Source organism: Idiotropiscis lumnitzeri, chromosome 21, assembly GCF_059441095.1.
Source record: "Idiotropiscis lumnitzeri isolate Australia: NSW breed Sydney's pygmy pipehorse chromosome 21, RoL_Ilum_1.0, whole genome shotgun sequence".
Taxonomy (NCBI): Eukaryota; Metazoa; Chordata; class Actinopteri; order Syngnathiformes; family Syngnathidae; genus Idiotropiscis; species Idiotropiscis lumnitzeri.
Window position 1 is genome coordinate 10,055,838 of NC_142411.1, and position 26,781 is coordinate 10,082,618.

The 26,781-nt window shown below is 46.1% G+C and overlaps 1 protein-coding gene, 1 long non-coding RNA gene and 1 other non-coding gene across 3 annotated transcripts in view; 2 read left to right on the forward strand and 1 right to left on the reverse strand.

Moving 5' to 3' along the window:
* On the forward strand, window positions 1-25,144 carry LOC148316917 (uncharacterized). Its single transcript, XR_015840123.1, has 4 exons — window positions 1-95; window positions 17,342-17,464; window positions 21,580-21,626; window positions 25,078-25,144. It is a non-coding gene; the product is annotated as an uncharacterized LOC148316917 (long non-coding RNA).
* On the forward strand, window positions 18,410-18,491 carry trnas-gcu (transfer RNA serine (anticodon GCU)). Its single transcript has one exon. It is a non-coding gene; the product is annotated as a tRNA-Ser (tRNA).
* brox (BRO1 domain and CAAX motif containing) overlaps window positions 19,511-26,781 on the reverse strand; it is a 19,000-nt gene continuing 11,729 nt past the window's right edge. Inside the window, exons 12-14 of the mRNA XM_088285711.1 lie at window positions 21,641-21,800; window positions 20,141-21,036; window positions 19,511-19,929 (exon numbers count right to left, since the gene is read on the reverse strand). Of these exons, the coding sequence (XP_088141837.1) occupies window positions 20,953-21,036; window positions 21,641-21,800 (244 nt within the window). The 3' untranslated portion in view covers window positions 19,511-19,929; window positions 20,141-20,952. The remainder of the gene's footprint in view (window positions 19,930-20,140; window positions 21,037-21,640; window positions 21,801-26,781) is intronic.

Here is a 26,781-nt window from a genome sequence, read left to right on the forward strand (position 1 = left end):
CTGGCAAATGCCTGTTGCGCTGCAGTTGTTAGCCGACCACCACTCGCATGTGACGTGTTCGATGCCTCAGTGTCCGTGTGCGTTCCTGACCTCAAGTAAGTACACTAGTGTATTTATTTGTTTACATCGTTTATTCATCGCGCCGCTGTGCATCGTCATGTCTACTCCTGTCTAGTCTGTTTGTCGTCGTGCGTCCCCGCCATGTTTCTTCCCGCGCTCCGTCGCCGAGCTCCCTTTGAAGTTCGCCGCGTCACTGAATGTGTGCCTTTAGCTCGATGTGTGAATGCCTAAATGTTCCCCGCGGTGTGCTAGTTATATAAAAGGAGGTTGTGCTCCACTAAAGCGCGCTCCTTTGTATAGTTTATATAGTTTATACACCTAGGTGCGTCAGGTCTGCTGTAACCTAGGTAGTACGTCTGCTGTAACCTAGGTAGTACGCAATCCCTATTGCCGCCGCCATTGTGCGCCGTCCACGGCTTGTAGTTGGCAACTGTTTGATACAGTCGATGCGTCTCATTTGCATTTATGTAATTTGCGCATGCAGGTGCATTTTACAGCTTATGTTTGTTGAGTTGAGCTATAGACTTATGTGCTGTTTCTTTCTGTTGCAGTGCCACACACGCTCACTGCTTCCCACCCGCTCATTGCTTCACGAGCTCACTGCCACAAGCTCACTACCACATGTGCACTTGCACATTAGCCCCCTAAAGGATAATGTAATCATGGCAGTCATGATCTAAACACAGAGCAAAGGGTAGACTGATAGGAGCCACCAGCATGACTTTTGTTGTCCCGGCATGAAAGTCCATTGTTTCAGAGGTGTCTCGTTCACACCTCCTTTGTTGCAGCCTTGATCCAATCTTCCTGCATTCCTCTCCTGAGGGTCGTGTCATTAGCATGGTCCAAACTTCGGTTACACTTAAAGGATTTCGTACATTTGACTAGTAAAGGAATATAAGAGTTTGAGCTTAACATAGTTCATTAGATGTTGCTGCATCCAGTGTATGAAAGTGTGATACTGTAAAGTGCTGAGCGTGTGACTGGTGGAGCGGAATGGTGTGTGGGGAGCGTTAGCAACAGAATAGGGGTTGCGGGGGTGTGCAAGAATGGAACGTTGCAGGACAGATGGTGATCGCCACAAGGAAGGGGGAAGCCGAGATGAACCAAGCACAACCAGGAGGAGCCACCACGGGATTCGGCGGGGGAAGAAAGACTGTAACGAACTCACAAGTGCATTTGTTTGATACTTTATTTTGAAGTTATAATTTGGATGCCATATGCTTTTAGTTTGGTGCGCTTCCGGTATGACCAGGAAGTATACATTAACATTACGCTATTTAAGGGGGCGTTTCCAAAGGAAAGGAAAGGAAAGGAAGGAAAAGGAGAAGGAAAAGTTTAACGATCTTGACATTGCCGATCAAGAAATCAGTTTTACGCAATCTAACGGAAACTTTCTAAGGCTGCAAGCACCTGGCTGGAAGGGGAACAAGGTATTTAATTGTTGTTTTGTTTCATCGTTATTTCGTTGGCCGTGATTTACCCATGCACAGGTGTTTCATGACATAATTAACTGCTGTCACTCTGACAATAGCGTCCATTTGTCGATTTTGTAGTATCGCGGGTTTTTGTTGTAACTTTATTTTCTCACGTATGGCCAAAGTAGTTACTTGGATTTGATTGCATGCCGTTGAGAGCTCTCATTTATGTTTATTTTGGTTTGTTTTACACTGTAGCTCTTACGGTGTTTCCACAATGAAATCAAGACAACAAAAGGAATAAAAGACTCTGTGGAACATCAGTACGCTTCACCATTGTCTGGCTGGGTTCGCTACAGTAAGAGCTTGAACTACACCGCTCCGTGACGACCTGTTGCTTCCACGAGGGGGCGTGACAGCGGATCTACACGCCATGCCCGGCATTGCTGCTTCATCGCCTGGGTACCTGGTCTCATCAGCAGAGCATGAGGCAGCACACCAACGCTGAAACTGGGCAACAGTCTCATAAACTCGGTGCAATGGTCAAGTACAGTCACGATCACTGACTTTGATGCTGAACTTCCGGTAAGCTGAACACATGAACAGCTTCCTCGACTGGAACACTGAACATTTATAAACACATCAAAGGAAGGAGACTGTTGAGATCTACAAAAATTGGACTATTTTGGTGTACTCTTTATATTTAAGGGTTTGTTATATTTGCATAGATTCAACAGCATGTGCCATCTCAAGTTAAAATATTTCATTCATCCATATTTGAGCGTGATAAGTGTTAGTATATAATTACTTAAACTCTAACGTTGTCTCTTGCACTACAGTTATTTGAAATTGGGGCTTAATATTCACTGTTATTTGAAAGCTTGCACCTGTGTTTAATATATGCTCGTTAATAGAAATTCTGGCTGTTGATGGCAAAATTAGTAAATAGTGACTGAGAACAAATTCACTCCTGATTTGATAATTCTGAGGGTTAGTGATGTCAAAGTCAGATAACACTAAGGAAACAGAGCAGATGGATAGTTCCCAGCATAAAGTTCCCAATCTCCAGAGTGAGCATCATACAGCTGTGAGTGCACTTGAGGAATCACACTTAAAAGAAATTAACAAAGAAGGTCAGTCTGATAATCCAGGTGAACTTGCAAGCACAGCGGCTGGTCTTCGACGTTCTGAGCGTGCACGGAATCCTACTCAGAAAATGCGTGCACTACAAATGGAAGAATTTAGCAAAAGGGAGAAAAGACTCATCTCCATGTATGAGAATTGGAAACTCACGGTACGTAAAGCAAGACATCAACTTAAGTCGCCGATGACGGAAGATGAGCTCTGGCCACTTATTGAGGATCTTAAAAATGCCAAGGATGATATTATGGACATATATTTTGCAATTAGGGAGCTCTCCACCCCAACCATCGCAGTAAGAAGGCGAGTTGATACTTGTGAATCCGTTACCACAGAACTGATAATCATCGCCCACAACAGAGCAATAGATGATGAAGGGATGTTCAATGAGGAACAGGAGAGACACCGCCTCCATGAACTACTACACCGCAACTATGGAAGGTCTGTTTTTGGATCTTCTGTCTCCTCCACCTGCCACAGTAAGTCTGACCAGCACTCTGCGACTTCAGACATGACAGCTAAACGTGCAGAGGCAGCAGGCGAACTATCGCCGAAGGAGATAAATTATGAGTTGATGATAGCAGAAGAGAAACAAAAGGCAGTGATAAGACAGCTAGAAGAGCAACAATTGACAGCTTTAGAAGCACTCAAAGCACACAGGCATGAGTTGCATCGTTTGCAGGCAGAAAAGGAAACACAAAGACATGATTTGCATTGTTTGCAGGCGGAAAAGGTAGTACGAGTAGCTAAAGGCAAGCTGAGCATGTACAATAAGGAAATGGAACGTGAAGCTCTTGACTGCCTGGGCAAGGAAAAGGACCAAGACGCCAAAATACTGCCGGCAACTGCTGTCCCGCCATTGCCGGCTGCAACTGCCTCTCATAACGAGATTTCCACTCTTGCTCAAGTCTTTCAAGATAGCTTAGCATTGAATAGGCTCCCAGTTCCTGAGCCATTCATTTTCACTGGTGATCCCATCTTCTTCTTCTGGTGCCATGGCTGAAACAGCCCTTGACGACTCATGATGAAAAAACTTTCAGTCTTCGGTTTCTTGCGGCGTCCCAGATAGCTCGCGAGTTTCTGAGCCCGGTGTAGTCCTTGATCTGATTTAGGTACATGAGCCTCTGTCCGCCTCTAGCTCTTTTCCCAGGTACTTTTCCGGCTAGGCATAGTTCTTCAATTTCGCCTTTACGGATGATGTGGCCGGTGAAGTTGACCTGTCTTCTTTTGATGTCTTGGAGGAGTTGGCGTTCTTTCCCAACTCGTTGGAGCACCGAGATATTGGTCTCGTGTGCGGTGTACGGGATGCGCAGCATCCGACGATAAAACCACATCTCTGCGGCTTCGATGTTCTTTGTCGTTGCTGAGGATAGGGTCCAAGATTCGCATCCGTACAGCAGAACCGACCACACGAAACATTTCAGAATTCTGACCTTGAGAGGAATAGGGAGTTTGCGATCCTTTAGAATGGGCGACATTTGGTTGAAACTTGTCTTGGCCATTCCTATGCGCCTTCTAATTTCTTCCTCGCATCGACCATCTGATGTAATCTTTGACCCTAGGTAATCAAAGGAGTCGACTTGTTCAATTGCGGGTCCGTTGCACGACAGGTTACACGTTGGGGGCCGGCTTTCCTTGGAGATCACCATGCAGAAAGTTTTCTTGCTGTTAATCTCCAGCCCTTCGTTTGTTGAAGCCTCCACTACGAGATCCAGTAGCCTTTGTAGGCCTTCCTCACTGTCAGCGATGAGGGCAGTGTCATCTGCGTATCTGATGTTGTTGATACGGACACCGTTGATGAGAACTCCGTCGTTTGAGTCTTCAAGCCGGCGGAGGATTTGTTCGCTGTACAAGTTGAAAAAGTCTGGACTCATTCCGCACCCCTGTCGAACTCCGCGGTTGATTTCGGTCCACTCCGTGAGGCCACCCGGAAGTCTGACGGCTCCTTTTTGAAGCGAGTAGAGGTTGTAGATGACCCTAAGATCTTTGTCATCAATTCCGATGTTCTTGAGCATTTTGAATAGCCTTTTATGACGGACCCGATCGAATGCTTTTTGGTAGTCAATGAAGCAGACGTAGATATCCTGTTGGTGTTGTATGGCCCGTTCGCTGAGCATTCGGATGGTAAATATGGCGTTTCTCGTTCCCCGATCTGGCATAAATCCGTACTGGCATTGAGCGATCTCCGGACGAATCTTCGATCGGCAGCGCTCCAGTATGATTTTTAGCAGCAATTTCAGGGTGTGACTCATGAGACTGATTGTCCTGTGCTGGTCGCAGTCCAATGCGTTGGGTTTTTTGGGGAGGGCAACGAAGACAGATTTGAGCATGTCGTCGGGTATCTCGCCTGACTCATAGATGTTATTAAGAAGGCTGTGGATGGTGTTGATAGACTCCTCGCCCAGTGCTTGTAGCATTTCTGTGACGACCTCGTCTGGGCCAGCCGCTTTGTGTGCTTTCATCCTGCGCAGCGCCCATTTGACTTCTTCCTTCATAATTGGTGGGCCAGAGAGGTCCGAGAGCGGAGTGACTTCCTCCCCGTCAGTGCGAACATCTTCGAACAGCTGACCAAGGTATTCTGACCACCGCCGCGCAACATCTTCTGGCTCATAGAGGACTTCTCCCGTAGACGACTTGATACACGCCGATGGGCGTGACGGCATTTTTCCTGTGACTTCTCGAATTCGCTTGAACATCTCCCTGCTGTTTTGGTCTTTCAGCTGCTCGATTTCTTGGCACTTCCCTTCCAGCCACCGCTCCTTAGCTTCTTTGCATTTTTGGAGGACTGTGCTGTGTAGATGATTGTATTTCTCCTGGTCACCCTTGGCCAGTCTTCTTTCTTCCATGAGGTCTTTGATTTCTTGGGTAATCCAATGTTTAGTTGCTCCCTTAGGTGATCCCATGCGATTCACTGAATGGAAAGCAGCATTCTCCTCTCTTGTTGACCAAAGAGTAATCACTCCTGCTGAAAAACTGTACTATTTAAGGAAATATGTTGGTGGACAAGCACTTCATGTCTTAGATGGGACCTTCTTCCGAACTGATGATGGGGCCTACCAGGATGCCTGGAACAAGTTAAACCATCGCTTTGGTCATCCATTTAGCATACAAAGAGCATTCAGAGCAAGGTTATCTAACTGGCCCAGGATTCTATCTAAAGATGCCGAAGGACTCCGAAACTTCTCAGACTTCCTTAATGCCTGTCAAGATGCCATGCCTCACGTTAAAGGCCTTGACATATTGAATGACTGTGAGGAGAACCAGAAGCTGGTCCAGAAACTACCAGATTGGGCAGCTTCGCGCTGGAACCGGCACGTAACACAAAGCCTGAATGAAAGACAGGAATTCCCGAGTTTCAAGGAGTTCGCAATATTTGTGTCTAGCGAAGCAGAGATTGCCTGTAATCCAATCACATCCCTCCATGTACTTCGTTCATCAGGTTCTAATCCTGAGAAAAGAACAGCCAGAGACTTAAAGACAAACAAGGCTAGTGTTTTCGCAACTAACACAGCTACAGATGAAATCCCAAAGACAGAGCAGAAAAAGTTGAAGTCCATATGCATACTTTGTCAAGATGCGAAGCATCAGCTCCATTCATGTTCCAAGTTCAAAGAAATGTCACTGTTCGAACGACGCAACTACATAAAAGAAAATAAACTTTGCTATGGTTGCTTGAAATATGCCCACGGTGCAAAGGAGTGTCGTCATCGCCTCCTCTGTGACAATTGCAAAGGGAAGCATCCAACAGTTCTTCATGACTACAACTATAAAAAGGAAAGGTCTTCCACAGAAATTAGGTCCAGTCATGATGCTACTTCACTCAGTGTCACGAGCAAGGGCGTGTCCTGCACAACAATGGTGGTGCCAGTGTGGGTGTCTTCCAAAGCTGATCCAACTGTGGAGAAACTTGTTAATGCCATGCTGGACACCCAAAGTGATACGACATTCATCAGCCAGGAAGTGAGCGACAGCCTCAAGGCTGAAAGACACCCAGTTAAGTTGAAACTGACTACCATGAGTGGCACAAACATAGTCATCCCTAGTCAAACTGTTTTTGGCCTTCGTGTGAGAGGATATAGCTCTGCTGTTCAGGTTGATCTTCCAGTTACCTACAGAAAGGATTGCATACCAGTAAACCGCGCTCACATTCCCACTTGCGAGACTGCTGAGCAATGGAGTCATCTCAAGGGAATAGTAGATGAGCTTCAACCACTGAAAGACTGTGAGGTAGCACTTCTGATAGGCTACAACTGCTCTCGAGCCATGGCGTCTAGGCAAGTAATTTTGGGAGGTGATGAGGAACCCTATGCTATACGGACGGATCTTGGATGGAGCATTGTAGGGAGATCATCACAAAGCTATGAGTCACAGCGCATGAGCCGCCTGTGTCACAGGGTAATGGTAAAGGAGCTGCCTCCAGCGACACCGGCCGATGCTATTCGTATCTTAGAATTCGACATTAAGGGTGGCAAGGAGAACAGCAACATCGATTCAAAGGGTTTGAAGTTCATCAGGAGGGATCCCTACGTCGACAACAGCCTGACAAGTGTTGGAAGCAAAGAAGAGGCCATTGAAATTGCCAGAGAAGCTTGTGAACTCTGCGCCACAGGCGGTCACAGACTCCACAAGTGTGAAATGACCGGGACGTCCAAAAAAGGCATGCTACCTTCTGAACTCGCAGTCAATATGGAAAGTATAGATCTCTCATTTGATAACCTTACCACTGTAACAGACGAAGAGGCAGAATATCGCTTAATTAAGAAACTCCAAAAAGGTGTCTATCCAGCAGACTTTAAATTGTTACTTAAAGTGAATTCCTTACCATCTCACAGTCCACTGTACTCTCTTGATCCATTCCCTGATAAGGATGGAGTCCTCAGGGTGGGAGAGCACCCGACAATCATCCCAAGAGATCATCACATTATGAAGATGATTATTGGTCATTTCCACGAAAAGGCAAACCATCCCGGCAAAGGTCTTAAAAATAAGGAAATTAGCTTCATCGGTTTCTGGACTCCGGGAATCGACAGGGCAGTGTCGTTCTACATGAGAAAAAGGAAGAAGAAGAAGATAGAGAGACAAAGAAGGAAAAAAAGGAGAAAAAAAAAAGAGACGCACTCTGGAATCAGTGGAGATTGAACAAAGTATCTGAAACTACTATTGACAAAGATGGGCTTGGAAGGAGAGTTAAGGTCTGCCTTGTAGACAAGGAGCTCGGAAAGAAAGGAGAGCGCCTCCACAAGCTGTCCACAGTGGAGCGCCCAGTTCACAAGCTAGTCCTGCTTTTAGAAGCTGATTAGACTCACTCGATAACTGAAAGTATTTTGCTCTTGCCCAAGTTATCTCATTAGAGAAATTCTATTTACGGTCAGAAATCATTCGTACCTAATGTAAACCAAATACCCTTCCATTATTTACTAATGATTTGGTGGGAGTGTAACGAACTCACAAGTGCATTTGTTTGATACTTTATTTTGAAGTTATAATTTGGATGCCATATGCTTTTAGTTTGGTGCGCTTCCGGTATGAGCAGGAAGTATACATTAACATTACGCTATTTAAGGGGGCGTTTCCAAAGGAAAGGAAAGGAAAGGAAAGGAAAGGAAGGAAAAGGAGAAGGAAAAGTTTAACGATCTTGACATTGCCGATCAAGAAATCAGTTTTACGCAATCTAACGGAAACTTTCTAAGGCTGCAAGCACCTGGCTGGAATGGGAACAAGGTATTTAATTGTTGTTTTGTTTCATCGTTATTTCGTTGGCCGTGATTTACCCATGCACAGGTGTTTCATGACATAATTAACCGCTGTCACTCTGACAATAGCGTCCATTTGTCGATTTTGTAGTATCGCGGGTTTTTGTTGTAACTTTATTTTCTCACGTATGGCCAAAGTAGTTACATGGATTTGATTGCATGCCGTTGAGAGCTCTCATTTATGTTTATTATGGTTTGTTTTACACTGTAGCTCTTACGGCGTTTCCACAATGAAATCAAGACAACAAAAGGAATAAAAGACTCTGTGGAACATCAGTACGCTTCACCATTGTCTGGCTGGGTTCGCTACAAAGACCAATAAGAGCAAGCTAGAGTTAACTGCAGGATACACATAGCCAATAGAATCATGCCAGGATGCCTTTGTCTTTGTGTCATTTACATATTGTATAGAATGAATCACTACTGGGCAACTCGGAAAAAAGTTCTGTTCTGTTCTGTTGGTGGCAAGAGAGGTGTAGAGTTGTATTGAGAGGGATCCGAGACCCAGGCGAATATGTAGTAAATCTGTGTATTGGGAATAAATCCACTCGTGCGTGAAAATGCCGGCTTCCTGATACCTTTCTATTGCAGAACGAGCGCGCATATTGTTGGATGAGTGAGAGTTGGGTAAAGTCGCAAATTGGAGTCAGATTACTAATTTGAGTTTACATTGGTTTAAAATTAAATTCTAGCATTGATTTAGAGCTAAATTCCAACACCCCTCTCTCACTAGTTCACATGCATCCCAGCATGCATGAGTCCATCACCTCCTTTTCATCTGTGCCCATGTTTTGTCCGCCTGTTGCCTGTGCTATTGCATGTTGATTTGAAGATACGCCATTAAACCCACCAACCCACATCTTGGACTCATCCTTGTGTTCTGACCGACACCCAGGGGTGAAAAGAGCATACCCCCATTGAACCAAATCACCTATACAGTCCACCCCTTAGGCTCTCCAACATTGTGGTCCTTCGAGCCGGATGCTCTCTTTACCCTTGATCAACATGGAGTTTGAAGATTGTGGAGCACGACCGACGCGTCAGACACGCCCCCCCACCCACTTAGACAACTACCATGTCCAATATATCGGGCACAGGCAGCGAGACAGGTATGGGTACGAAGAGGAGTGGCTATCTCACGAAGAGAGAGCAGCCAAGATGACACCCCCTTACTTCTCCCCCACTCCCTATACGGATCACCACAGGCGGGATGCTGACCTCCATGAGGCGGACCTGTACCACCCAGTGCGGAAGATATACAGTCCGGATTCCCAGCTAGCCCACCTGCAGTATCCAGAGGGAGCTCTCAGGGAGGAAGTCCGAGAACCACACTCCCCCTATCCTGTGCCGCACAAACGCGCCTTGAGAGACGACACACAGGACATCCATAAAGGGAAGGTCGTGCTACATCAACCACAGCAAGCCCTTCATTCCGATGTAGCTGCACTCCAAGAAGTTCAAGCTGAAATGAGGAGGCTCACCAACACAGTACTCAGTCTTCAACAAGCTATGTCACACTCCGTCAGCAGTCATGACCTCCGTCCCATCCACTCGGTAGATGAAGATGAAGAGGACTGGCCTGACCCCCCGCCATGGCCTGACACAGCAGACTGTGACAACCCGCCGACTCCAACGATGACTGAGCAAATAGAAGAGCTGATTTCGGAGTTACATCGGATGAAGAGACAAGCATCTAGCCACTGCGAAGTGTCGCCAGTCAAGGTCAGCAGTCAGCCGTTGCGCCGTCAATCCCAGCAGTTGAGCGCGGAACCTGGCCACCCTCATCTAGCTTCCTCTTCCACTGCGTCACAGCACTACAAGTGGGAGTCATAGCTTCTCACCTTCGCAGCACCTCCCGACAATCAAGTGGGCGTTACCCCAGAGGCCAAAGCATCCAGCTGCTACGGCACCACCGCCACAACTCCAGCACCAGCCTGCGTACCAACCCTCACCGTTTAGGGCTACACCTTATGCCGCAGCTTATGCACCTCAGCAGCCTCCAAACCTCCACCCGCCTGCGCAACTCAAGGCATCTACCTCCTAGATGTCCATCCTATGCTGCGACCTGTACTCCTCAACAGTCAACGTACTTGCCAGCACCCACACAGCAAAGCTACGGGACGCCAGGACAAGGCTGGGAGACTCCAGCGCCACGGCACCAGGATCCACCCGCCACCACTGAACAGAGCTACAAAGGGCCACGCCCCTCCATACCCTACTTCAGCCACCGTGATCCATGTGAGTTTGCACGCTTGAAGATGGCTTTGGAGAACCTCTTACCAGTGGGAGGGACAGAGCTCTTCAATTACCAAATCCTGGTTGATCATCTGAAATTAGAAGAGGCCAAGTTGATTGCAGATTCCAACATCAACTCACCTACGCCTTACACAGACACCATGTTAGCCCTCAACGAGAAGTTTGGTCAGCCCCACCAAATAGCCCTCAAGAAAATTGCAAGTGTCCTCGACTCACCAGATGTTCGTCGTGGTGACACCGCAGCCTTCGAACGGTTCGCCCTTCATGTCCAAGCATGGTCGGTCTCCTGAGGACGTTGGGCACCGCCGGCGACATCGAACTCCGCTGCGCCTCTCATGTGGTGAGACTGCTCAGCAAACTACCTCCAGAGCAGCGAGCAGAATTCTGTCGGTGCACCTTCCGACAAGCAGGCAACGTTCCCACTCTGCTTGATCTGGCCCAGTGGCTCAAATATGAATCGTGGTGCCTGGACTTCGATGGGCCAACAGCATCCAAAGGGGCAAAAGAGAAGCAAGCATCCAAGTCAGAGAGCCGCCAAGGACAGCGAACCGTTGCCGTTCTCCACGGCGCCAAGAGCACAGAGAACAGCGCACCGGTGAAGGACTCACCGAGGAAGAAGGGGAGGCCCAAGCCCTACTGCCCTTTCTGCGAGAATGAAGAGCACTTTCTTAGTCAGTGCACCAAAGTAACCAAGCTGAGCAGAGAAGAACTCACAGATTGGATAAAGAACAACAAGAGGTGCTGGCGCTGTGCAAGGCATCACCAAGCAGCCCAGTGTGATCTGAAGAAGCCCTGCAGCCTGTGTCAAAGAAAGCATCTACAGGTCCTTCATGAAGTCAACGACAGACAACACAGACCTTCGAACAGCGAAACCAGCCAGCAAGTGAGCCCCACTACTGAAGTCCTGTACTTCGACCGCCCCCGAGAGGAAAACAGGGTCTTACTGAAGGTTGCTCATGTGCTTCTTCATCACGGCAACCGCACCATAACTACCTATGCAATCCTGGACGACGGGTCAGAGAGGACAATGCTCCTGTCAGCAGCTGCCCGGGACCTGGGCATACAAGGCACGAGGGAGGACCTCCCACTGCGAACCATTCGACAGGATGTTCAGACTCTCCGGGGCTCGACGGTGTCTTTCCGCATCTCTCCCGCTGCTGACCCCAAGACCAGTTTCAAAGCCTTCACTGCAATACGCCTTGGTCTGGCAGACCAGTCCTACCCGATGGATCGACTCCAACGGAGGTACCCTCATTTGGTTGGGTTACCAATCAAGCCCTTTCACAATACCAGGCCACTGTTGCTTATTGGGTCCGACCACCCACACCTGATTACCGCTGTCGAGCCAATCAGACGGGGCACTCCAGGCGGACCCGTAGCTCTCCGTACCAGATTAGGCTGGGTCCTCCAGGGTCCGGCGAAGGCCATCCAGGACCCCTTACGTCCACAAGAGTGTTTGTTGACATCAGTATCCCCAGTCGATACAGAACTGTTTAGACACGTCGAAAGACTCTGGCAACTCGACACTCTTCCCTACAGAAGCGAGAAGATCGTGACGAGGTCAAAGCAGGATCAAGCAGCCGTGGCCCTGCTCGAAAAGACCATCTGCATAGAGGTGCACGGGATCCTTCGCTATGCCACCCCCCTTCTGCGTAAACGAGACATGCCTATTCTCCGCGCCCCAAAGGAAGCCGTCATCCCCAGTCTGCGGCGCACAGAACGACGACTGGCCAAAGATCCAAAGCGTGCCAAGGTCTATGGCAGGGGTCCTCAATCCTGTTCCTCGAGGGCCGGTATCCTGCAGGTTTTCCATCTCTCCCTGCTGCAACACAGCTGATTCAAATGATCAGATAATCAGCAAGGTCTGCAGAAGCTAGATAACGATCGCTCAGGTGTGTTGCACCAGGGAGAGGTGGAAAACTGGCAGGACACCGGCCCTCGAGGAACAGGATTGAAGACCCCTGGTCAATGGCATCGAGATCCAGAAGCTGGTGGACGCAGGCTCTGTCTCCAAGTTAAGCCATCAAGAATTTAACCAAGAGGGAGAAGAGTGGTATATTCCGCACCACATGGTGAGCCATCGCGGCAAGAACAGAATCGTCTTCAACTGCTCTTATCAGTATAGAGGCCAGAGCCTGCACAGTTCACTGCTGCCTGGACCCACTCTCGGAGCATCGCTTTTGGGAGTGCTGCTGCGCTTCAGGGAACACGCTGTCGCCCTTACTGCAGACATTAAGGGGATGTTCCATCAAGTCCGCCTACTCCCTGCTGACCGTTCCCTCCTTCGGTTCGTCTGGCGTGACATGACCAAAGGTGACCCTCCAGAAGTGTACGAGTGGCAAGTGCTTCCTTTTGGCACCACTTGTAGCCCCTGCTGCGCTACGTTCGCTCTGCAACGCCATGTAGCCGAACATAGCCAACCAGAAGATGACGTGAGGTTCTCCATTGAGAGATGTTTCTATGTGGACAACCTCCTGCAGAGTCTTTCTACTCCTCAAGAAGCCAGTCGTCTGGTGGACGGACTACGGACGCTCCTAGCTGCTGGCGGATTCGACCTACTGCAGTGGGCAAGTAACATGCCGAGCGTTGTCGAACACCTACCCAAGCAGGCAAGATCAGACAGCTTTGAGCTCCATCTTCCCCACGACCAGGCAGACTCCCCTGAATCCACGCTAGGACTCAGCTGGCACTGTCATACGGACACTATGAGTTACAAACACCGACATATCGAGTATGGCGCGCCAACGCTGCGGAACATCTACCGCGTCTTAGCCAGTCAGTACGACCCTTTGGGGTTCCTAATCCCATACACCACTAGAGCCAAGATGCTTGTCCGACGCCTCTGGGAGAAGCACAGAGGCTGGGATGATCCTCTTCTCCCCCAAGACCTCCTACAAGCATGGAACAGCTGGGAAGAAGAGTTAAGGTCCCTTCCTCAAGTCACCCTACCAAGAGCCTACCTACCTGCCAAAGTAGATTCGTCAAGTGTCACCCATGAAGTTCACGTGTTCTCGGATGCTTCCGAACAAGCATATGGATCAGTGGCGTACCTGAGAACAAGCGACAAGCAAGGGCAAGTCCACCTGTCTTTCCTTCTTGCACGCTCGAGAGTTGCACCCAAGCGTCTCCTCTCTATGCCCAGACTGGAGCTCTGCGGAGCTGTCACAGGAGCCCAACTAGCCAAGCTCGTCAGGAGGGAGCTCACGCTAAAGATAACACAGACAATCCTGTGGACTGATTCCACCACGGTTCTGACGTGGCTGCAGTCGGAGTCCTGCCGTTTCAAGGTCTTTGTTGGCACTAGAGTGGCAGAGATCCAGGAACTCACCAGCCCTGATGCCTGGCGATATGTAGACTCAGAGAGGAATCCTGCGGATGATATCACAAGGGGCAAGAAACAGCTAGACCTTGTGAAGCCCAACCGATGGAGTCAAGGACCTTCATTCCTTCTCCAACCCCCAGAAGATTGGCCAGTCCGGCCTAAGCTTGATAAGGACGACGATACCTCAGAGCTAAGGAAGTCTGCCTTCTGTGGAGTCACTACAGTCCCGGTCACGCTACAGTTCAGGAGCTGCAGGGGGCGGCATATCAGAGCAGCGGTCATACTGCTGAAGATTACCGCAGGGCAGAGATCCTCTTCCTCAAGCGATCCCAACGTGACAGCTTCCCAGACGAGCTGAGGCTCCTGAAGGCTGGCAAGCCTGTCTCATCCAGCAGCCGCCTACTCACATCTCCTGAGATGGATGCAGAGGAGGTCATTCGTGTTGGAGGTAGGCTTCGTCACGCTGAGGATTTAGACCAGATAGCCGTTCATCCTATCGTGCTGGATCCCAGCAACCCCTCCACTAGACTCCTTATTCAAGACTTCGACAGCCGTCTGCATCACCCCGGACCAGAGAGTGTTCGCGGAGATACGGCGCTCCTCCTGGATCCTGCGTGGCCGTGAAGCAGTACGCCGCTACCAACATACCTGCACAGAATGTCGACGCTGGAAGGCTAGACCTGCTGTCCCCAAGATGGCGGACCTACCACCTGCTCGGCTACGCCTCTTCAAGCCAGCCTTCTTCTCCACTGGAATGGACTGTTTCGGGCCATTCCAGGTCAAGGTGGGAAGACGCACGGTGAAGAGGTGGGGCATCATGTTCAAGTGCCGCACCACCAGAGGCGTTCACTTAGACCTTCTGAACACGATCGACGCCGACTCGTTCCTGATGGCCCTCAGGCGGTTCATTGCACGCCGAGGGACACCCGCTGAGCTGTATTCGGACCAGGGAACCAACTTCCGAGGAGCAGAAAGAGAGCTGCGAGAGGCGTTCGCTACCCTGTCCCCAGATCTACAGCAACAGCTAGCCAAGCGGAAAATCAGCTTCCACTTCAACCCACCAGCTGCACCCCACTTCGGAGGGACGTGGGAAAGGGAGATACGTTCAGTGAAGGCAGCCTTGTACACCACGATGGGAGCCCAGCCAGTCCCAGAGGAAGTACTAAGGACCGTACTGCTTGAAGTGGAAGGGATCCTCAATTCAAAGCCACTGGGATACGTCTCATCCAGCCTCAATGACCTCGATCCTGTGACACCCAACGTCCTGTTGATGGGGCGGCCGGATGGATCATTACCCCAGATTGTGTATCCAGAGACTGACCTGCTGAGCCGTCGCCACTGGAGACACTCCCAAGTTCTGGCAAATCACTTCTGGTCCAGCTTCCTGCGTAACTACCTACCGAACCTGCAGACACGACAGAAGTGGCAATCCACCAGAGCCGGTATCGTCGAGGGCGCTGTCGTGATGCTGGTGGACCCCCAGCTGCGAAGAGCGATGTGGCCTGTGGGCCATGTCACCCAAGTCCATCCCAGCGCTGATGGACACGTCCGCTCCGTTGATGTGCAGATCGGCGAGCGCAACTACACCAGACCAGTGGCCAGGTTGGTCGTTCTGCCAGCTCTCCCGGCTGGTGATGAGGACGTCGCTACAATCAAGACCAGCCTGCCGTGAGACATTCGAGACTCCATCACCCTTCTTAGGAGCGAATGTACTTCGAACATTCGGGGGCGGCTGTTAGAAAGGTTCCGAAGTTGAGTGTCGTCATTGTTTGTGTGCTTGTTGAATGACTGGAGTCGCGTCGGTGCCGAGCTCTCGCAAGAAGCGCCCGCATACGGGTTACTGGCAAATGCCTGTTTCGCTGCAGTTGTTGTTGTTGTTGTTGTTGGGCTGGCGCCTGGGCGGAACCTCCCAAGGTTCGCCCAGCTAGCGCAATCACCTTCTGCGGCGCGGTGGAGAGGCCGTTGTGAGGGGGAGGTGCGTCGCCGAAAATCCTCTGCCGGAGGGGAATGAGTCGGGGGCACCGCAGGAGCCATAGCCAAAAGGTGGCAGGAGATAGTGGCGGCGCCCTCTCCCTGACCGGTCCTCCGGACCGAGTCGTGGGGTGATATGGGTGCCGGCAGGATACATTCGTCGTCGACGGGGGACCGCCGACTTGTCCGGGAGACCACGTAGAGGTTCTATCCTTCCTCCCGGCTGCAGTTGTTAGCCGACCACCACTCTCATGTGACGTGTTCGATGCCTCAGTGTCCGTGTGCGTTCCTGACCTCAAGTAAGTACACTAGTGTATTTATTTGTTTACATCGTTTATTCATCGCGCCGCTGTGCATCGTCATGTCTACTCCTGTCTAGTCTGTTTGTCGTCGTGCGTCCCCGCCATGTTTCTTGCCGTGCTCCGTCGCCGAGCTCCCTTTGAAGTTCGCCGCGTCACTGAATGTGTGCCTTTAGCTCGATGTGTGAATGCCTAAATGTTCCCCACGGTGTGCTAGTTATATAAAAGGAGGTTGTGCTCTATACACCTAGGTGCGTCAGGTCTGCTGTAACCTAGGTAGTACGTCTGCTGTAACCTAAGTAGTACACAATCCCTATTGCCGCCGCCATTGTGCGCCATCCACGGCTGTAGTTGGCAACTGTTTGATGCAGTCGATGCGTCTCATTAGCATTTATGTAATTTGCGTATGCAGGTGCATTTTACAGCTTATGTTTGTTGAGTTGAGCTATAGACTTATGTGCTGTTTCTTTCTGTTGCAGTACCACACGCGCTCACTGTTTGCCACACACGCTCACTGCTTCCCACCCACTCATTGCTTCACGAGCTCACTGTTACAAGCTCACTACCCCATGTGCACTTGCACATTAGCCCCCTCTCTCACTAGTTCACATGCATCCCAGCATGCATGAGTCCATCACCTCCTTTTCATCTGTGCCCATGTTTTGTCCGCCTGTGCTATTGCATGTTGATTTGAAGATACGCCATTAAACCCACCAACCCACATCTTGGACTCATCCTTGTGTTCTGACCGACACCCAGGGGTGAAAAGAGCATACCCCCATTGAACCAAATCACCTATACAGTCCACCCCCTAGGCTCTCCAACAACTTCAAACAAACATTACTTCGTCTTCAGCCGTGTCAGCCGCTTATTCATTTGAACCGCCAGCCACGACCACGTCCCCAGTTTTCTTTCTGGTCGGATGGGCGGAGTCACGTGACTACACGCGCTGTAGCCGCCTAAAAGGGGCATGAACATAGCCGCGGACTGAAAAGACTTTTCTTTTCTTTTTTTTTAAACACCGAATTTACCGACATGGGCAAAATGATGGCGGTCATTGGAATAAATTTCGGTAACGGCAAATCTTCGGTTTATCGCCCAGCCCTAATGCACGGTCTGTTGCAGTCAGTGTGAACGCCACTGGGATCTTCAACGAGGAGCGAGATGGACCACTCGAGAATGGAAGGACTTTGAGATTCAGGTGTCGAGCAGGGATTTGGAAAAAGTCCATCAACTTTGAGGAATAAGGTGAGAAAATGTGTTGTGTAAGGTCCACACTCTTAAGTATTTACGTATGAACGGATTAGTATTAGTCCCCGGCAGCCATTTTTTGTTGCCGCAGTAAGCTGACAACTGCTGTTCCCCCCCCCCCCCCAGCACTATTTGAAAATGACTGCAATAAATAGCACATAATGGGGGGGGGGGGAATCATTACTTTGCTGAGTGACTAATTTGTTTTACAAGGCTGCTTATTGTTTAGTCATTTGTGACTAACTTTTCAATAAACATGTGCAATACATTGTGACGTTTGACGCCATTTCGGCAAACAGAGCCCGACAGTCGGATGACCACAACGCCCCACAGTCACAGAAGTGCAGTTTGGAGTGACGAATTTACATTTTAGCCTACGAGAACTCCGTTGATCTTGAGCTTGTTCACGAGTGTACACAAATCAATCTAATAAGACCATTTGTTGATGAATTTGCTTTATTTAATGGTGGCTTCTAAATACTACATTTACTATTGTTTTTGGTAAATATATATTGTATTGTTCTGTAGTATTTTAATTTACGTATTTTATTTGTGTGACGATTTATCTGATGTTCATGCTCTGATCTCTCCATTAACAGCGCTTTCATAAAACGTATTTCTCAACAGCGCATTGGCGCGTATAGGTGCAGCGTGCTTCTAGTACCACAAGGCGGTGCGCGAGAGTGTTCATTACGTGTAGAAGTATTAATTTCGTATAGAGACCAGGAAGCAGCAGTCGACCTTTGAAGCTTTTATCGGCTATGCGTGGTTTAATGACTAGAAATTGTGACGTCACAACTAAACGTAAATGCTTTAATGTAAACGTCACAGTAAATGATTTGATAAACATGTTATTATGGACGTTATCAATCTTTTTTCTGCCATGGCAATGTTTCAAACACTATCGTTATATAAATGTCGCTAAAAAGTTCTGGTTCTCACGACGAGGTGGCCGAGTGGTTAAGGCGATGGACTGCTAATCCATTGTGCTCTGCACGCGTGGGTTCGAATCCCATCCTCGTCGGTTGCTTTTTATTTTTTATGAATTTTTTTTTTTTTAATTGAATTTCTCGTATCACGTATTAGCTTTTCCTCGCTGTCGGGCAGAATCCCCGTACTCTCAGAATGACAGTTTAACAGGAAGTAAAAAAAATGAAAAAATAGAAGCCAGTTTGTTTGATGGACTGCTCATTCATTGTGCTCTACATGCTTGGGTTCGAATTCTCTCCTCATCGGTTGCTTTTTAAAATTGAATGTCTTCTCGTATCATGTATTAATTAGCTTTTTGTCGCTGTCGGGTAAATTCCAATTGCTGTGTAAATGACAACAGGAAGTTAAAAAAAAGAAAAAGAAAAGTCAGAGTTCACAGGCACTGCTTCGCGGAATTGTGAAGCCCCACTGGGCATAAATCCTTTGAAGATTTCCCAAAAGCAAATGTCTGCCCTTGCCTTTGAAAATATTACGAAAGCGAAAGTCTGCCTTCTCATTCAATACCCTTGACGGCTAAATACGTCTTTATTTTTTACTCAGTTGGTAGTGAATGAGTTAAAGGTCTCATGTGATGCAATAAATAAAACAATGAGCCAACTAGCCCCATCTTAGTCGCAGTCACAGGGATCAATTTATAACAAAGCCAACTTAAATGTAGCGAACCTTATTTGTTAATGTCTAAAAAAAAACATCCAGACGTGAAATAGAGGCGACAATTACGCCACACAGCTTCTGCAGAAGGAGGAAACTAAAGTAGCTTTGTCACACTTCTCAAACATAAGTTGAGTTTAATATTAACTACATATGTTTCCAAGCAATTTTCACAGCTTTAAATTGGTTAAAATTGTGTAAAAAAATTACAAAGTGGGGACGGTTGACTACTATCGATTTTTGGGGAGGGAAAGATTTAATTAGACCATATTTGGACGTACGAGGTTTCCGCCGGACAGTGACGTTTTCCGTCTTTCATGGGGTGGAGGAAAAAAAAAAGACCCTAAATGTGTGCATAGTTGATACTCCAAAACAATTATATAAAACCAAAATACACAGAAGGAAGTTATAACAGATTTAATATTGATTGTAGTACAGTTTACATAAATTATAACAGGTACAATGGTTTTCCATTGTGAGTATTCCATGTGATGTGAACCATACTGATGAACAAGTGACTTGATGAAAATACCCAAATATCAGTCAGTTCCAAAAGAAGAACAATTGTTTCTCGCATTGCATTCATTTTTGTAGAATTTTGCCAGCATCTCAATTTTTTTCATTGTCATATAACCTAGCTGGATAGATTTTAGACAAAAGTAATGTAAGTAGCAATGTATACAGAAATCAACTGGTTGTGCTTGACTTCACGCAAGTTGAAATCCAACCGGGAGTCTTTGATGTTATACTAGCTTGCAACATAACTTTTTTTTTTTAATTCCCATTTTCATTTATAATCACAAGTCTTGGGCGAGCAACACCTTACAGCAGGGGTCTTCATACCTGTTCCTCGAGGGCCGGTGTCCTACCCGTTTTCCACCTCTCCCTGGTGCAACACACCTGAGCGATCGTTATCTAGCTTCTGCAGACCTTGCTGATTATCTGATCATTTGAATCAGCTGTGTTTCAGCAGGGAGAGATGGAAAACCTGCAGGACACCGGCCCTCGAGGAACAGGATTGAGGACCCCTGCCTTACAGTATAAGTAGTAACAATTAATCGTGCTTTTTCAGCAATTAAAGGGTAAACATGAAAAAAAAAATCATGTAAGGCAATTGTGTTACATCAATAATTAAAAATAATTAAAAAAATTGAGTCAGACTGAATTGAATTCTGTTGGCTTGAAATTTTCTACTAAAATATAAGTAAACAGAAGAAATAAAACTAATTAAGAGGGACAGAATCCCAAGACTTACCTAGCTGTGTTATTTGGTTTATTTTTGAGTAAAATGAGAGATCCATGCTGTCAAAAATACCTACACGTGATCTAACATTACTGGAAACTGCTACACTTAAACAAAAAATTAGTTAATCAGTCCTATTCATTTTATCCACCCAGTATGGATTCACCTGAATGTAAAGATAATTGTATGACTAAAACAGATTTTTGTTGGAGTGAACTTGCAGATTTATTAATAAAAAGGTCCCCTATTAATATATTATTCTCGTATAACCGGCCTTTGACTTTTTCTTGAGAGCAAGTTAACCTCAAATCCCGTCGACCAAAATTCCAGTGTGTTACCATTCGGCAATTCCAAACTGAATGACAAAGACCGAGTTGAGTACACTTAAGTTTACATTATGAAGCACAGTTTCAATCAAATGCTGCAAATACTTGGGCTTTAATTATGAGCACTAAAATAATGTGACCATAAATGGCTACAGCAATAATGATAGTGATGATATATCTGTATACACAAAACATTCCAGCGTTTATGTAAAAGAGAGGATTAAACTGTGTATATTGGATGCTACTGCAGCATGAGAGGAATGACTCAAATATATTTAGGAAATGGTGCAGCCTGTGTCCTTCTGAGGCTTTAAATCGGGTTCCTTCATTGGTTTTACTTCTTCCTCTTTAGGCTTGGCCTGGAAGGAAAAAGCGACAAAAACATGATTATTAGAAACAATTAAAATTGTTGCATCATATTTTTCCAAAATGTTAAGTTTTCTTATGAACAAGGATAAAAAGTAACGGGCTTTTACTTGTATAGCGCTTTTCTACATTACGCTCTTAAACACAGTCATCTACTGATGAAGCTCTCCTCAGTCATCTACTGATCATCATCATATCTTGGTCAATTTAATTTTGTCTTTGGATAATTCTTAGATGAACTTGCTGGTATATTTTGAGCCGTTGTCCCCATATTTAACCCAAGAGCGCTTGAACCATGGCCGGATGTTTGGCTGCAGATTTTCTGGTAGACAGAAGAATTCATTGTCAAATTAACCCCATGAAGTCATCCAGGTCCTGAATGGGCAAAGCATCCCCAGATCTTCCTACACACCATGTTTGACTGAAGGCATATTCTTTTTCATCAAATGCTGGGTTATTTTTACACAAGATATTTTTTTTAACTGCCTTGTAACCATATAGTACATTGTTTTGACGGTCTAAATGATTTTTCACAGACAATCCTTGGAGAAACAGTTACCCCGGAAACAAAACATCCTTTCAGGTGAGTTATACTACCTTGTCATTTTTGGCTCCCCTGGTCAGGTCAAAGGTGGCGTAAACTTCAGGGGTACAGTGCTCACTGGGGGGTGGCAGCTCAAAGGGGACTGGCTCAACCAGTCCATAGTTTGCCTTTAACTCTAGCTGGGGAGGTTCAGCTGGGACCTTGTGGAAGTATCTAGGAAAAAAAAATACATCAATAAATTGGGAAACTTGTTACTGTTGCATGTAGGAGCCTTCACTGCACAGTGCACACTTGCAATGCGGGGTTCTGTCATAAAGATTTACGAGTGGAGAGTCTCGTCCACTGCTTTCGAGGCGATTCATAGTGATGTGGTGATGTCAAAAATTACAGCCCATCAATAAACTATCACGGCTCCGGTGAAGTTCACAAGCTGAACAAATGGCAAAAATAGTAAATTATGTCTTTTTAGCAAATGAGAGACACTTGCCCACTGCCAAAACAATAATACAGTATTTACAGTACAAAGAAGTTTGGGTGATGATAGAAAAGTGATTAAAATTGAAATTACGATTAATAAAACGATTAAAGTATGGATTTCAAAATTCCTACTGAGTTTGTGTGTGAATATCTAATAATTTAAAGGAATATCACTACCATAAATCGATGCCTATTTTCTGTTAACATGCCGATGGGATTTTACATTGAATTTAGCATTCGCACTGGCGATGTGTTTGAAACAGGGGTGTTTACACTTTTTTTGCATGTGAGCTACTTATAGAATGACCAAGGCAAAATGATCTACCTACTATATAAATGCAATTTTTTATATATATTTATATATATATATTAGATATATTTATATATATATATTTATTTTATTTAAAGAGAGAGAGAGTTTTTTTTGTACAATGTATGTAGATGTAGCCAATCTCGGTGGCGGCTTTCGCTTTTCAAGTAAGTTGTCTGAAAAATGACTGCTGTCCTGACAACTGACTTTTTAATTCCTTCACCTTTCTCTTCCTCAGCTCGCTTTTTGGCGGAAAGTCGGTATCATTTTCCATGAACAGTCTGAAAATGCCGCTCCACATTTCCCTTCTTTGGTATTGCAATGGTCGACTGGCTAATGAGGCAAACGCACTTCGAAAATGTCATTGTGAAAAATAACTCCTTCTCCCATTCCGTATTAAAGTGATACGTTTTTGTCTTCTTACTTGGTCCAGCACCCCCACTCATGTTTATACCCCCCTTGAGTTCAAGAGAATAAAACGAGGGCTTAAAATTGGAGGTAACCAACTCGCTAGCTTGTTAGTTGTGCTGCACTTAGCACCGTTTTTTGCGCATGCGTGGTGACCTGTGTCACAAAAAAAAAAAAAAAATCAGGTGTCATCTGACTGGGTGCCCTGTATAAATCACGTGACGGATAATGATAGGCTGACGTCTATTTTTTAATGTCATGCGATCTACCCATACTACCTTTGCGATCGACTGGTCGATCGCGATCGACGTAATGAGCACCCCTAGTTTAACAAAGCATGTTTCGTATTCGTAATTGAATATACGTGTGATTGTTTTTGTTGTGTTCCAACTGGGGTGACATTAAACAGCTTAAAGCACACTCATAGATGGCAGAATCTCATACAGGTCAAACGTGGAACTGGCAGAATGGAAAAATCGCTTTAGTGTCTAGGTAACTCTTAAAACAAGGGCCACGACTCAGAAATTTTTGTTCCCATTTGCATTCATGTGCTCTATTGAACTATTGAATGTCAACCTAGGTGTGTGTGTGTGTGTGTGTGTGTGCGTGCACTGGTTTTCATGTGGTTTTGGGGACAAACTTGTTTACACAGTCACGTCATGGGGACCAGTTGCTAATGGGGACAAAAAACCTGGTCCCCATGAGGAAAACTACTAAAAAACAGCTCAGGGGCTGCACAGAATGTTCCTATCAATTTTGTAGCTCAGGCCCATACCACATTCACGTCATGGGGACCAGTTGCGGTATGGGGACAAAAAACCTGGTCCCCATGAGGAAAACTACTAAAAAACAGCTCAGGGGCTGCACATAATGTTCCTGTCAATTTTTTAGCTCAGGCCCATACCACACAATTTTTTATCATAGCGTGTGTGTTAATGGTGCTCACCAGCTCCCCCACATGATTTGTAGCTGCTACTGCACTCACTGGTTTACACACGTTTTTGCATATGCCCGCCCACACCACCCGCACCGCCCACTTGTTGGTCCCCAAATGGAAGCATTTTATCAGCGAAGAAACTGTAACAGGTGAACCACATTGAGTAATCATCAGAAGACGCAAGAGCTAATGAAGATGGCAGCAGCAGACGCTAAAGTAAAACACAAGGTAAGCAATGCTGGACGAATTAATGTTACTTCACGTCTTATGTTACAAATTTACGCTAGTCACCGTGTATCAATTAGCAATGAGCATCATGGACCCAGTTTTATTAAGATCAGTTACTCGATTGTAGCCTGGGTTTCCCTAAGTGCTTTAACCCTATGTAGCGAGTGAATATAAGTATAGGTTGTACATGCACAACCAACCATAGTCTCCTCGACTAAAAATGTTATAACTACTGAAGCTCAGGATAAAGGTTTTCATGGCGCGATGAGCTATGGCTAGGCTAAGGTAAATGCTAACCACTCAAACTCCACTCCGAGCTTCTACCCTTATTTAATTATAATGGAGTGTAGGAAAAAATAAAAGATGAAATCTATTGACTAACAGATTGATTTGATACAAGTTACAGTCCATTTAAAATAAGAAGGGCTGTGATAATCTCATACATGCAGGGTATAGACACTGTTTGTGAAAGTGTGATATTTCAAATAGTGTGAATTCTAATAGAATGTGCTGCAGCGAGCCAAAATAAAACAGCTTTTTCTTTATCGGCCTTTAAATTAAAAAAAAAAAACATCAGATGCTGATAATTTTCAAAATGCCAAATATCGGCTCTGTCGAGAATCGGTCTATCACTAGAATAAACCACAGGTTTGTTTAGTGTTGTGATTTATTTATTTATGAAATGTTTTTATTTTTCTAATTTTAACATGGCCCATGATAAATGCATGAATAATATTTATGTTGGCTATGTATTTCAGGTAAATGTCATGTATCAATGAGATTAGATTATTATTAATCATGATCTAGTTTGGGTGCTCACAATGTCCCCGCATCAAACTGTCACATTTCAGTGTAAAAGTGTGACGGTCATAACTGTATTTGGAAAGTCAGACTGCAGGCCATCCGGTCCCCATGAGAAACTGAAACAATGTGTAAAGAAATGTCCCCATAAAGCCTGTTTGATTGTAAGATGGATGGAAATGGAGTTTAATTAGGAAGAAAGAATGTTTACCAAAAAGTTGTTCTCTCTGGCAATTTCTTTATCTATATTGTATATGGTTTACTTGTGGTTGACTATGGTTTTCTTGTATCATGTTCTAAAATGTGTTTTTTTTCTGAATTTATTACAGATGACAAACATCACAGCCAAAGATGACGTTACAATACCCTCGTCTTGATGCTGCTGATGCAAGGAACGTTCAACAGGTATCTTGAAATCCATTTTCCTGAAATTTGGTCTATCTATATCTGTGCATTCATGATGGTGGACAGCCATTTTTATGATTAAAATATTGTGCTTGCACGCAGCAGGCAATTTCACATAATGCATTCAGAATATTAGTGTTAGCGGACAATTTCAGGTAGATTTAATCTTTTGCAGGAATTATCTTGTTTAGTTAATGCTCTTTTCTAGACACTCACGTCGTCCCCACAACACACTTTCAATAAGTGTGTGAGAAAAAACTGTGTAAAATCTTTTAATAAGGTCCGCATGAGGAATATGCGCGACATCTGTTCCTCCGCTTTCATCCACCGGGCGAGTAAACGCAACTATGGTTTCGTGCACCACCACATGCAACACTTTTGCACCATTCTCATGGAAAGACTCTCCCTGCTAGAGGGACGTGTCCGCCAGCTAGAGCAGAGTAATGTGGTAAGCGTAAACGTGGCGGACACGACTGTTAGCACGGGTTGTAGCCAACCTGCTAGTCCGGTTAGCATTGGCCGTAAACGGCTTGCTAATCGCGGTGAGCCTGTTAAGACACATAGCAGTTCCATTCCACCTCGGTCTCATGGCTCCCGCACCTTAGTGATAGGTGACTCCATTACCCGCAACATTAAGCTTGAAAATCCAGCCACAGTAATGTGTATTCCTGGGGCCAGAGCACCCGACATAGAAGCTAATCTTATGGAGCTAGCGCGCAAGACACCTAGACACCAGCGCAGTGCAAACAACGGTAGCTATTCAGATATAGTGATACACATCGGCTCCAATGACACTAGGATGAAGCAATCAGAGATCACAAAGAAAAACATAGCAAGGACTTGTGATCTCGCCAGAAAGATGAGTCGGCATCGAGTAATTGTCTCTGGCCCCATGCCTGCGAGAGGCAATGATGAGAGGTTTAGTAGATTATTCTCGCTAAACTGGCTAGTTTTTGTAGTGAGCAGGGACTGCAGTTTATAGATAACTGGCCTTCTTTCTGGGGCCGACCCGACCTGCTAAGGATGGACGGCCTTCACCCTAACTGGGAAGGCGCCATCACTCTTTCTAGAAACATAGATTTTTGTTTGAGCCTTCCATGACTATCCATATTAGAGCAGGTCGGGTTGCAGGCGAATAGTGAGCCTGTAAGGAAGGGTATGGAGTCTGTAAGGCTAGAGCTAGACTTAGACAACACACATAGCTTTTCTTCTAGATTTGAGCACTACACACCATACGCTGTTACATCTCATACTGATATAATTTCTACTGAGGTGGCAATACATGATGGGTTTAAGCATTCCTCCTCGGTCGGTTTTATCGACGACGAGCCGTTCTCTCAAAATAATAGCACTCGAAAGCTGGTAAATAACTATCGGATTCCGACCGTCGGAAATTCTCGCCGCGTTTATAGTTGCTCGAGGTACAATCCGGGACCTAGGCAAGGCAATCTCCTTAATATTATGACCAGGAGTCCTGTTGCGCGGAATAACTTAGATAGACCTATTTTACTGAAACTCGGTTTTTTAAATATTAGATCGCTTTCATCGAAAGCCTTGTTAGTTAATGACCTTATTAGAGACCATAATCTTAACATGATTGGTCTTTGCGAGACCTGGTTAAAACCGAA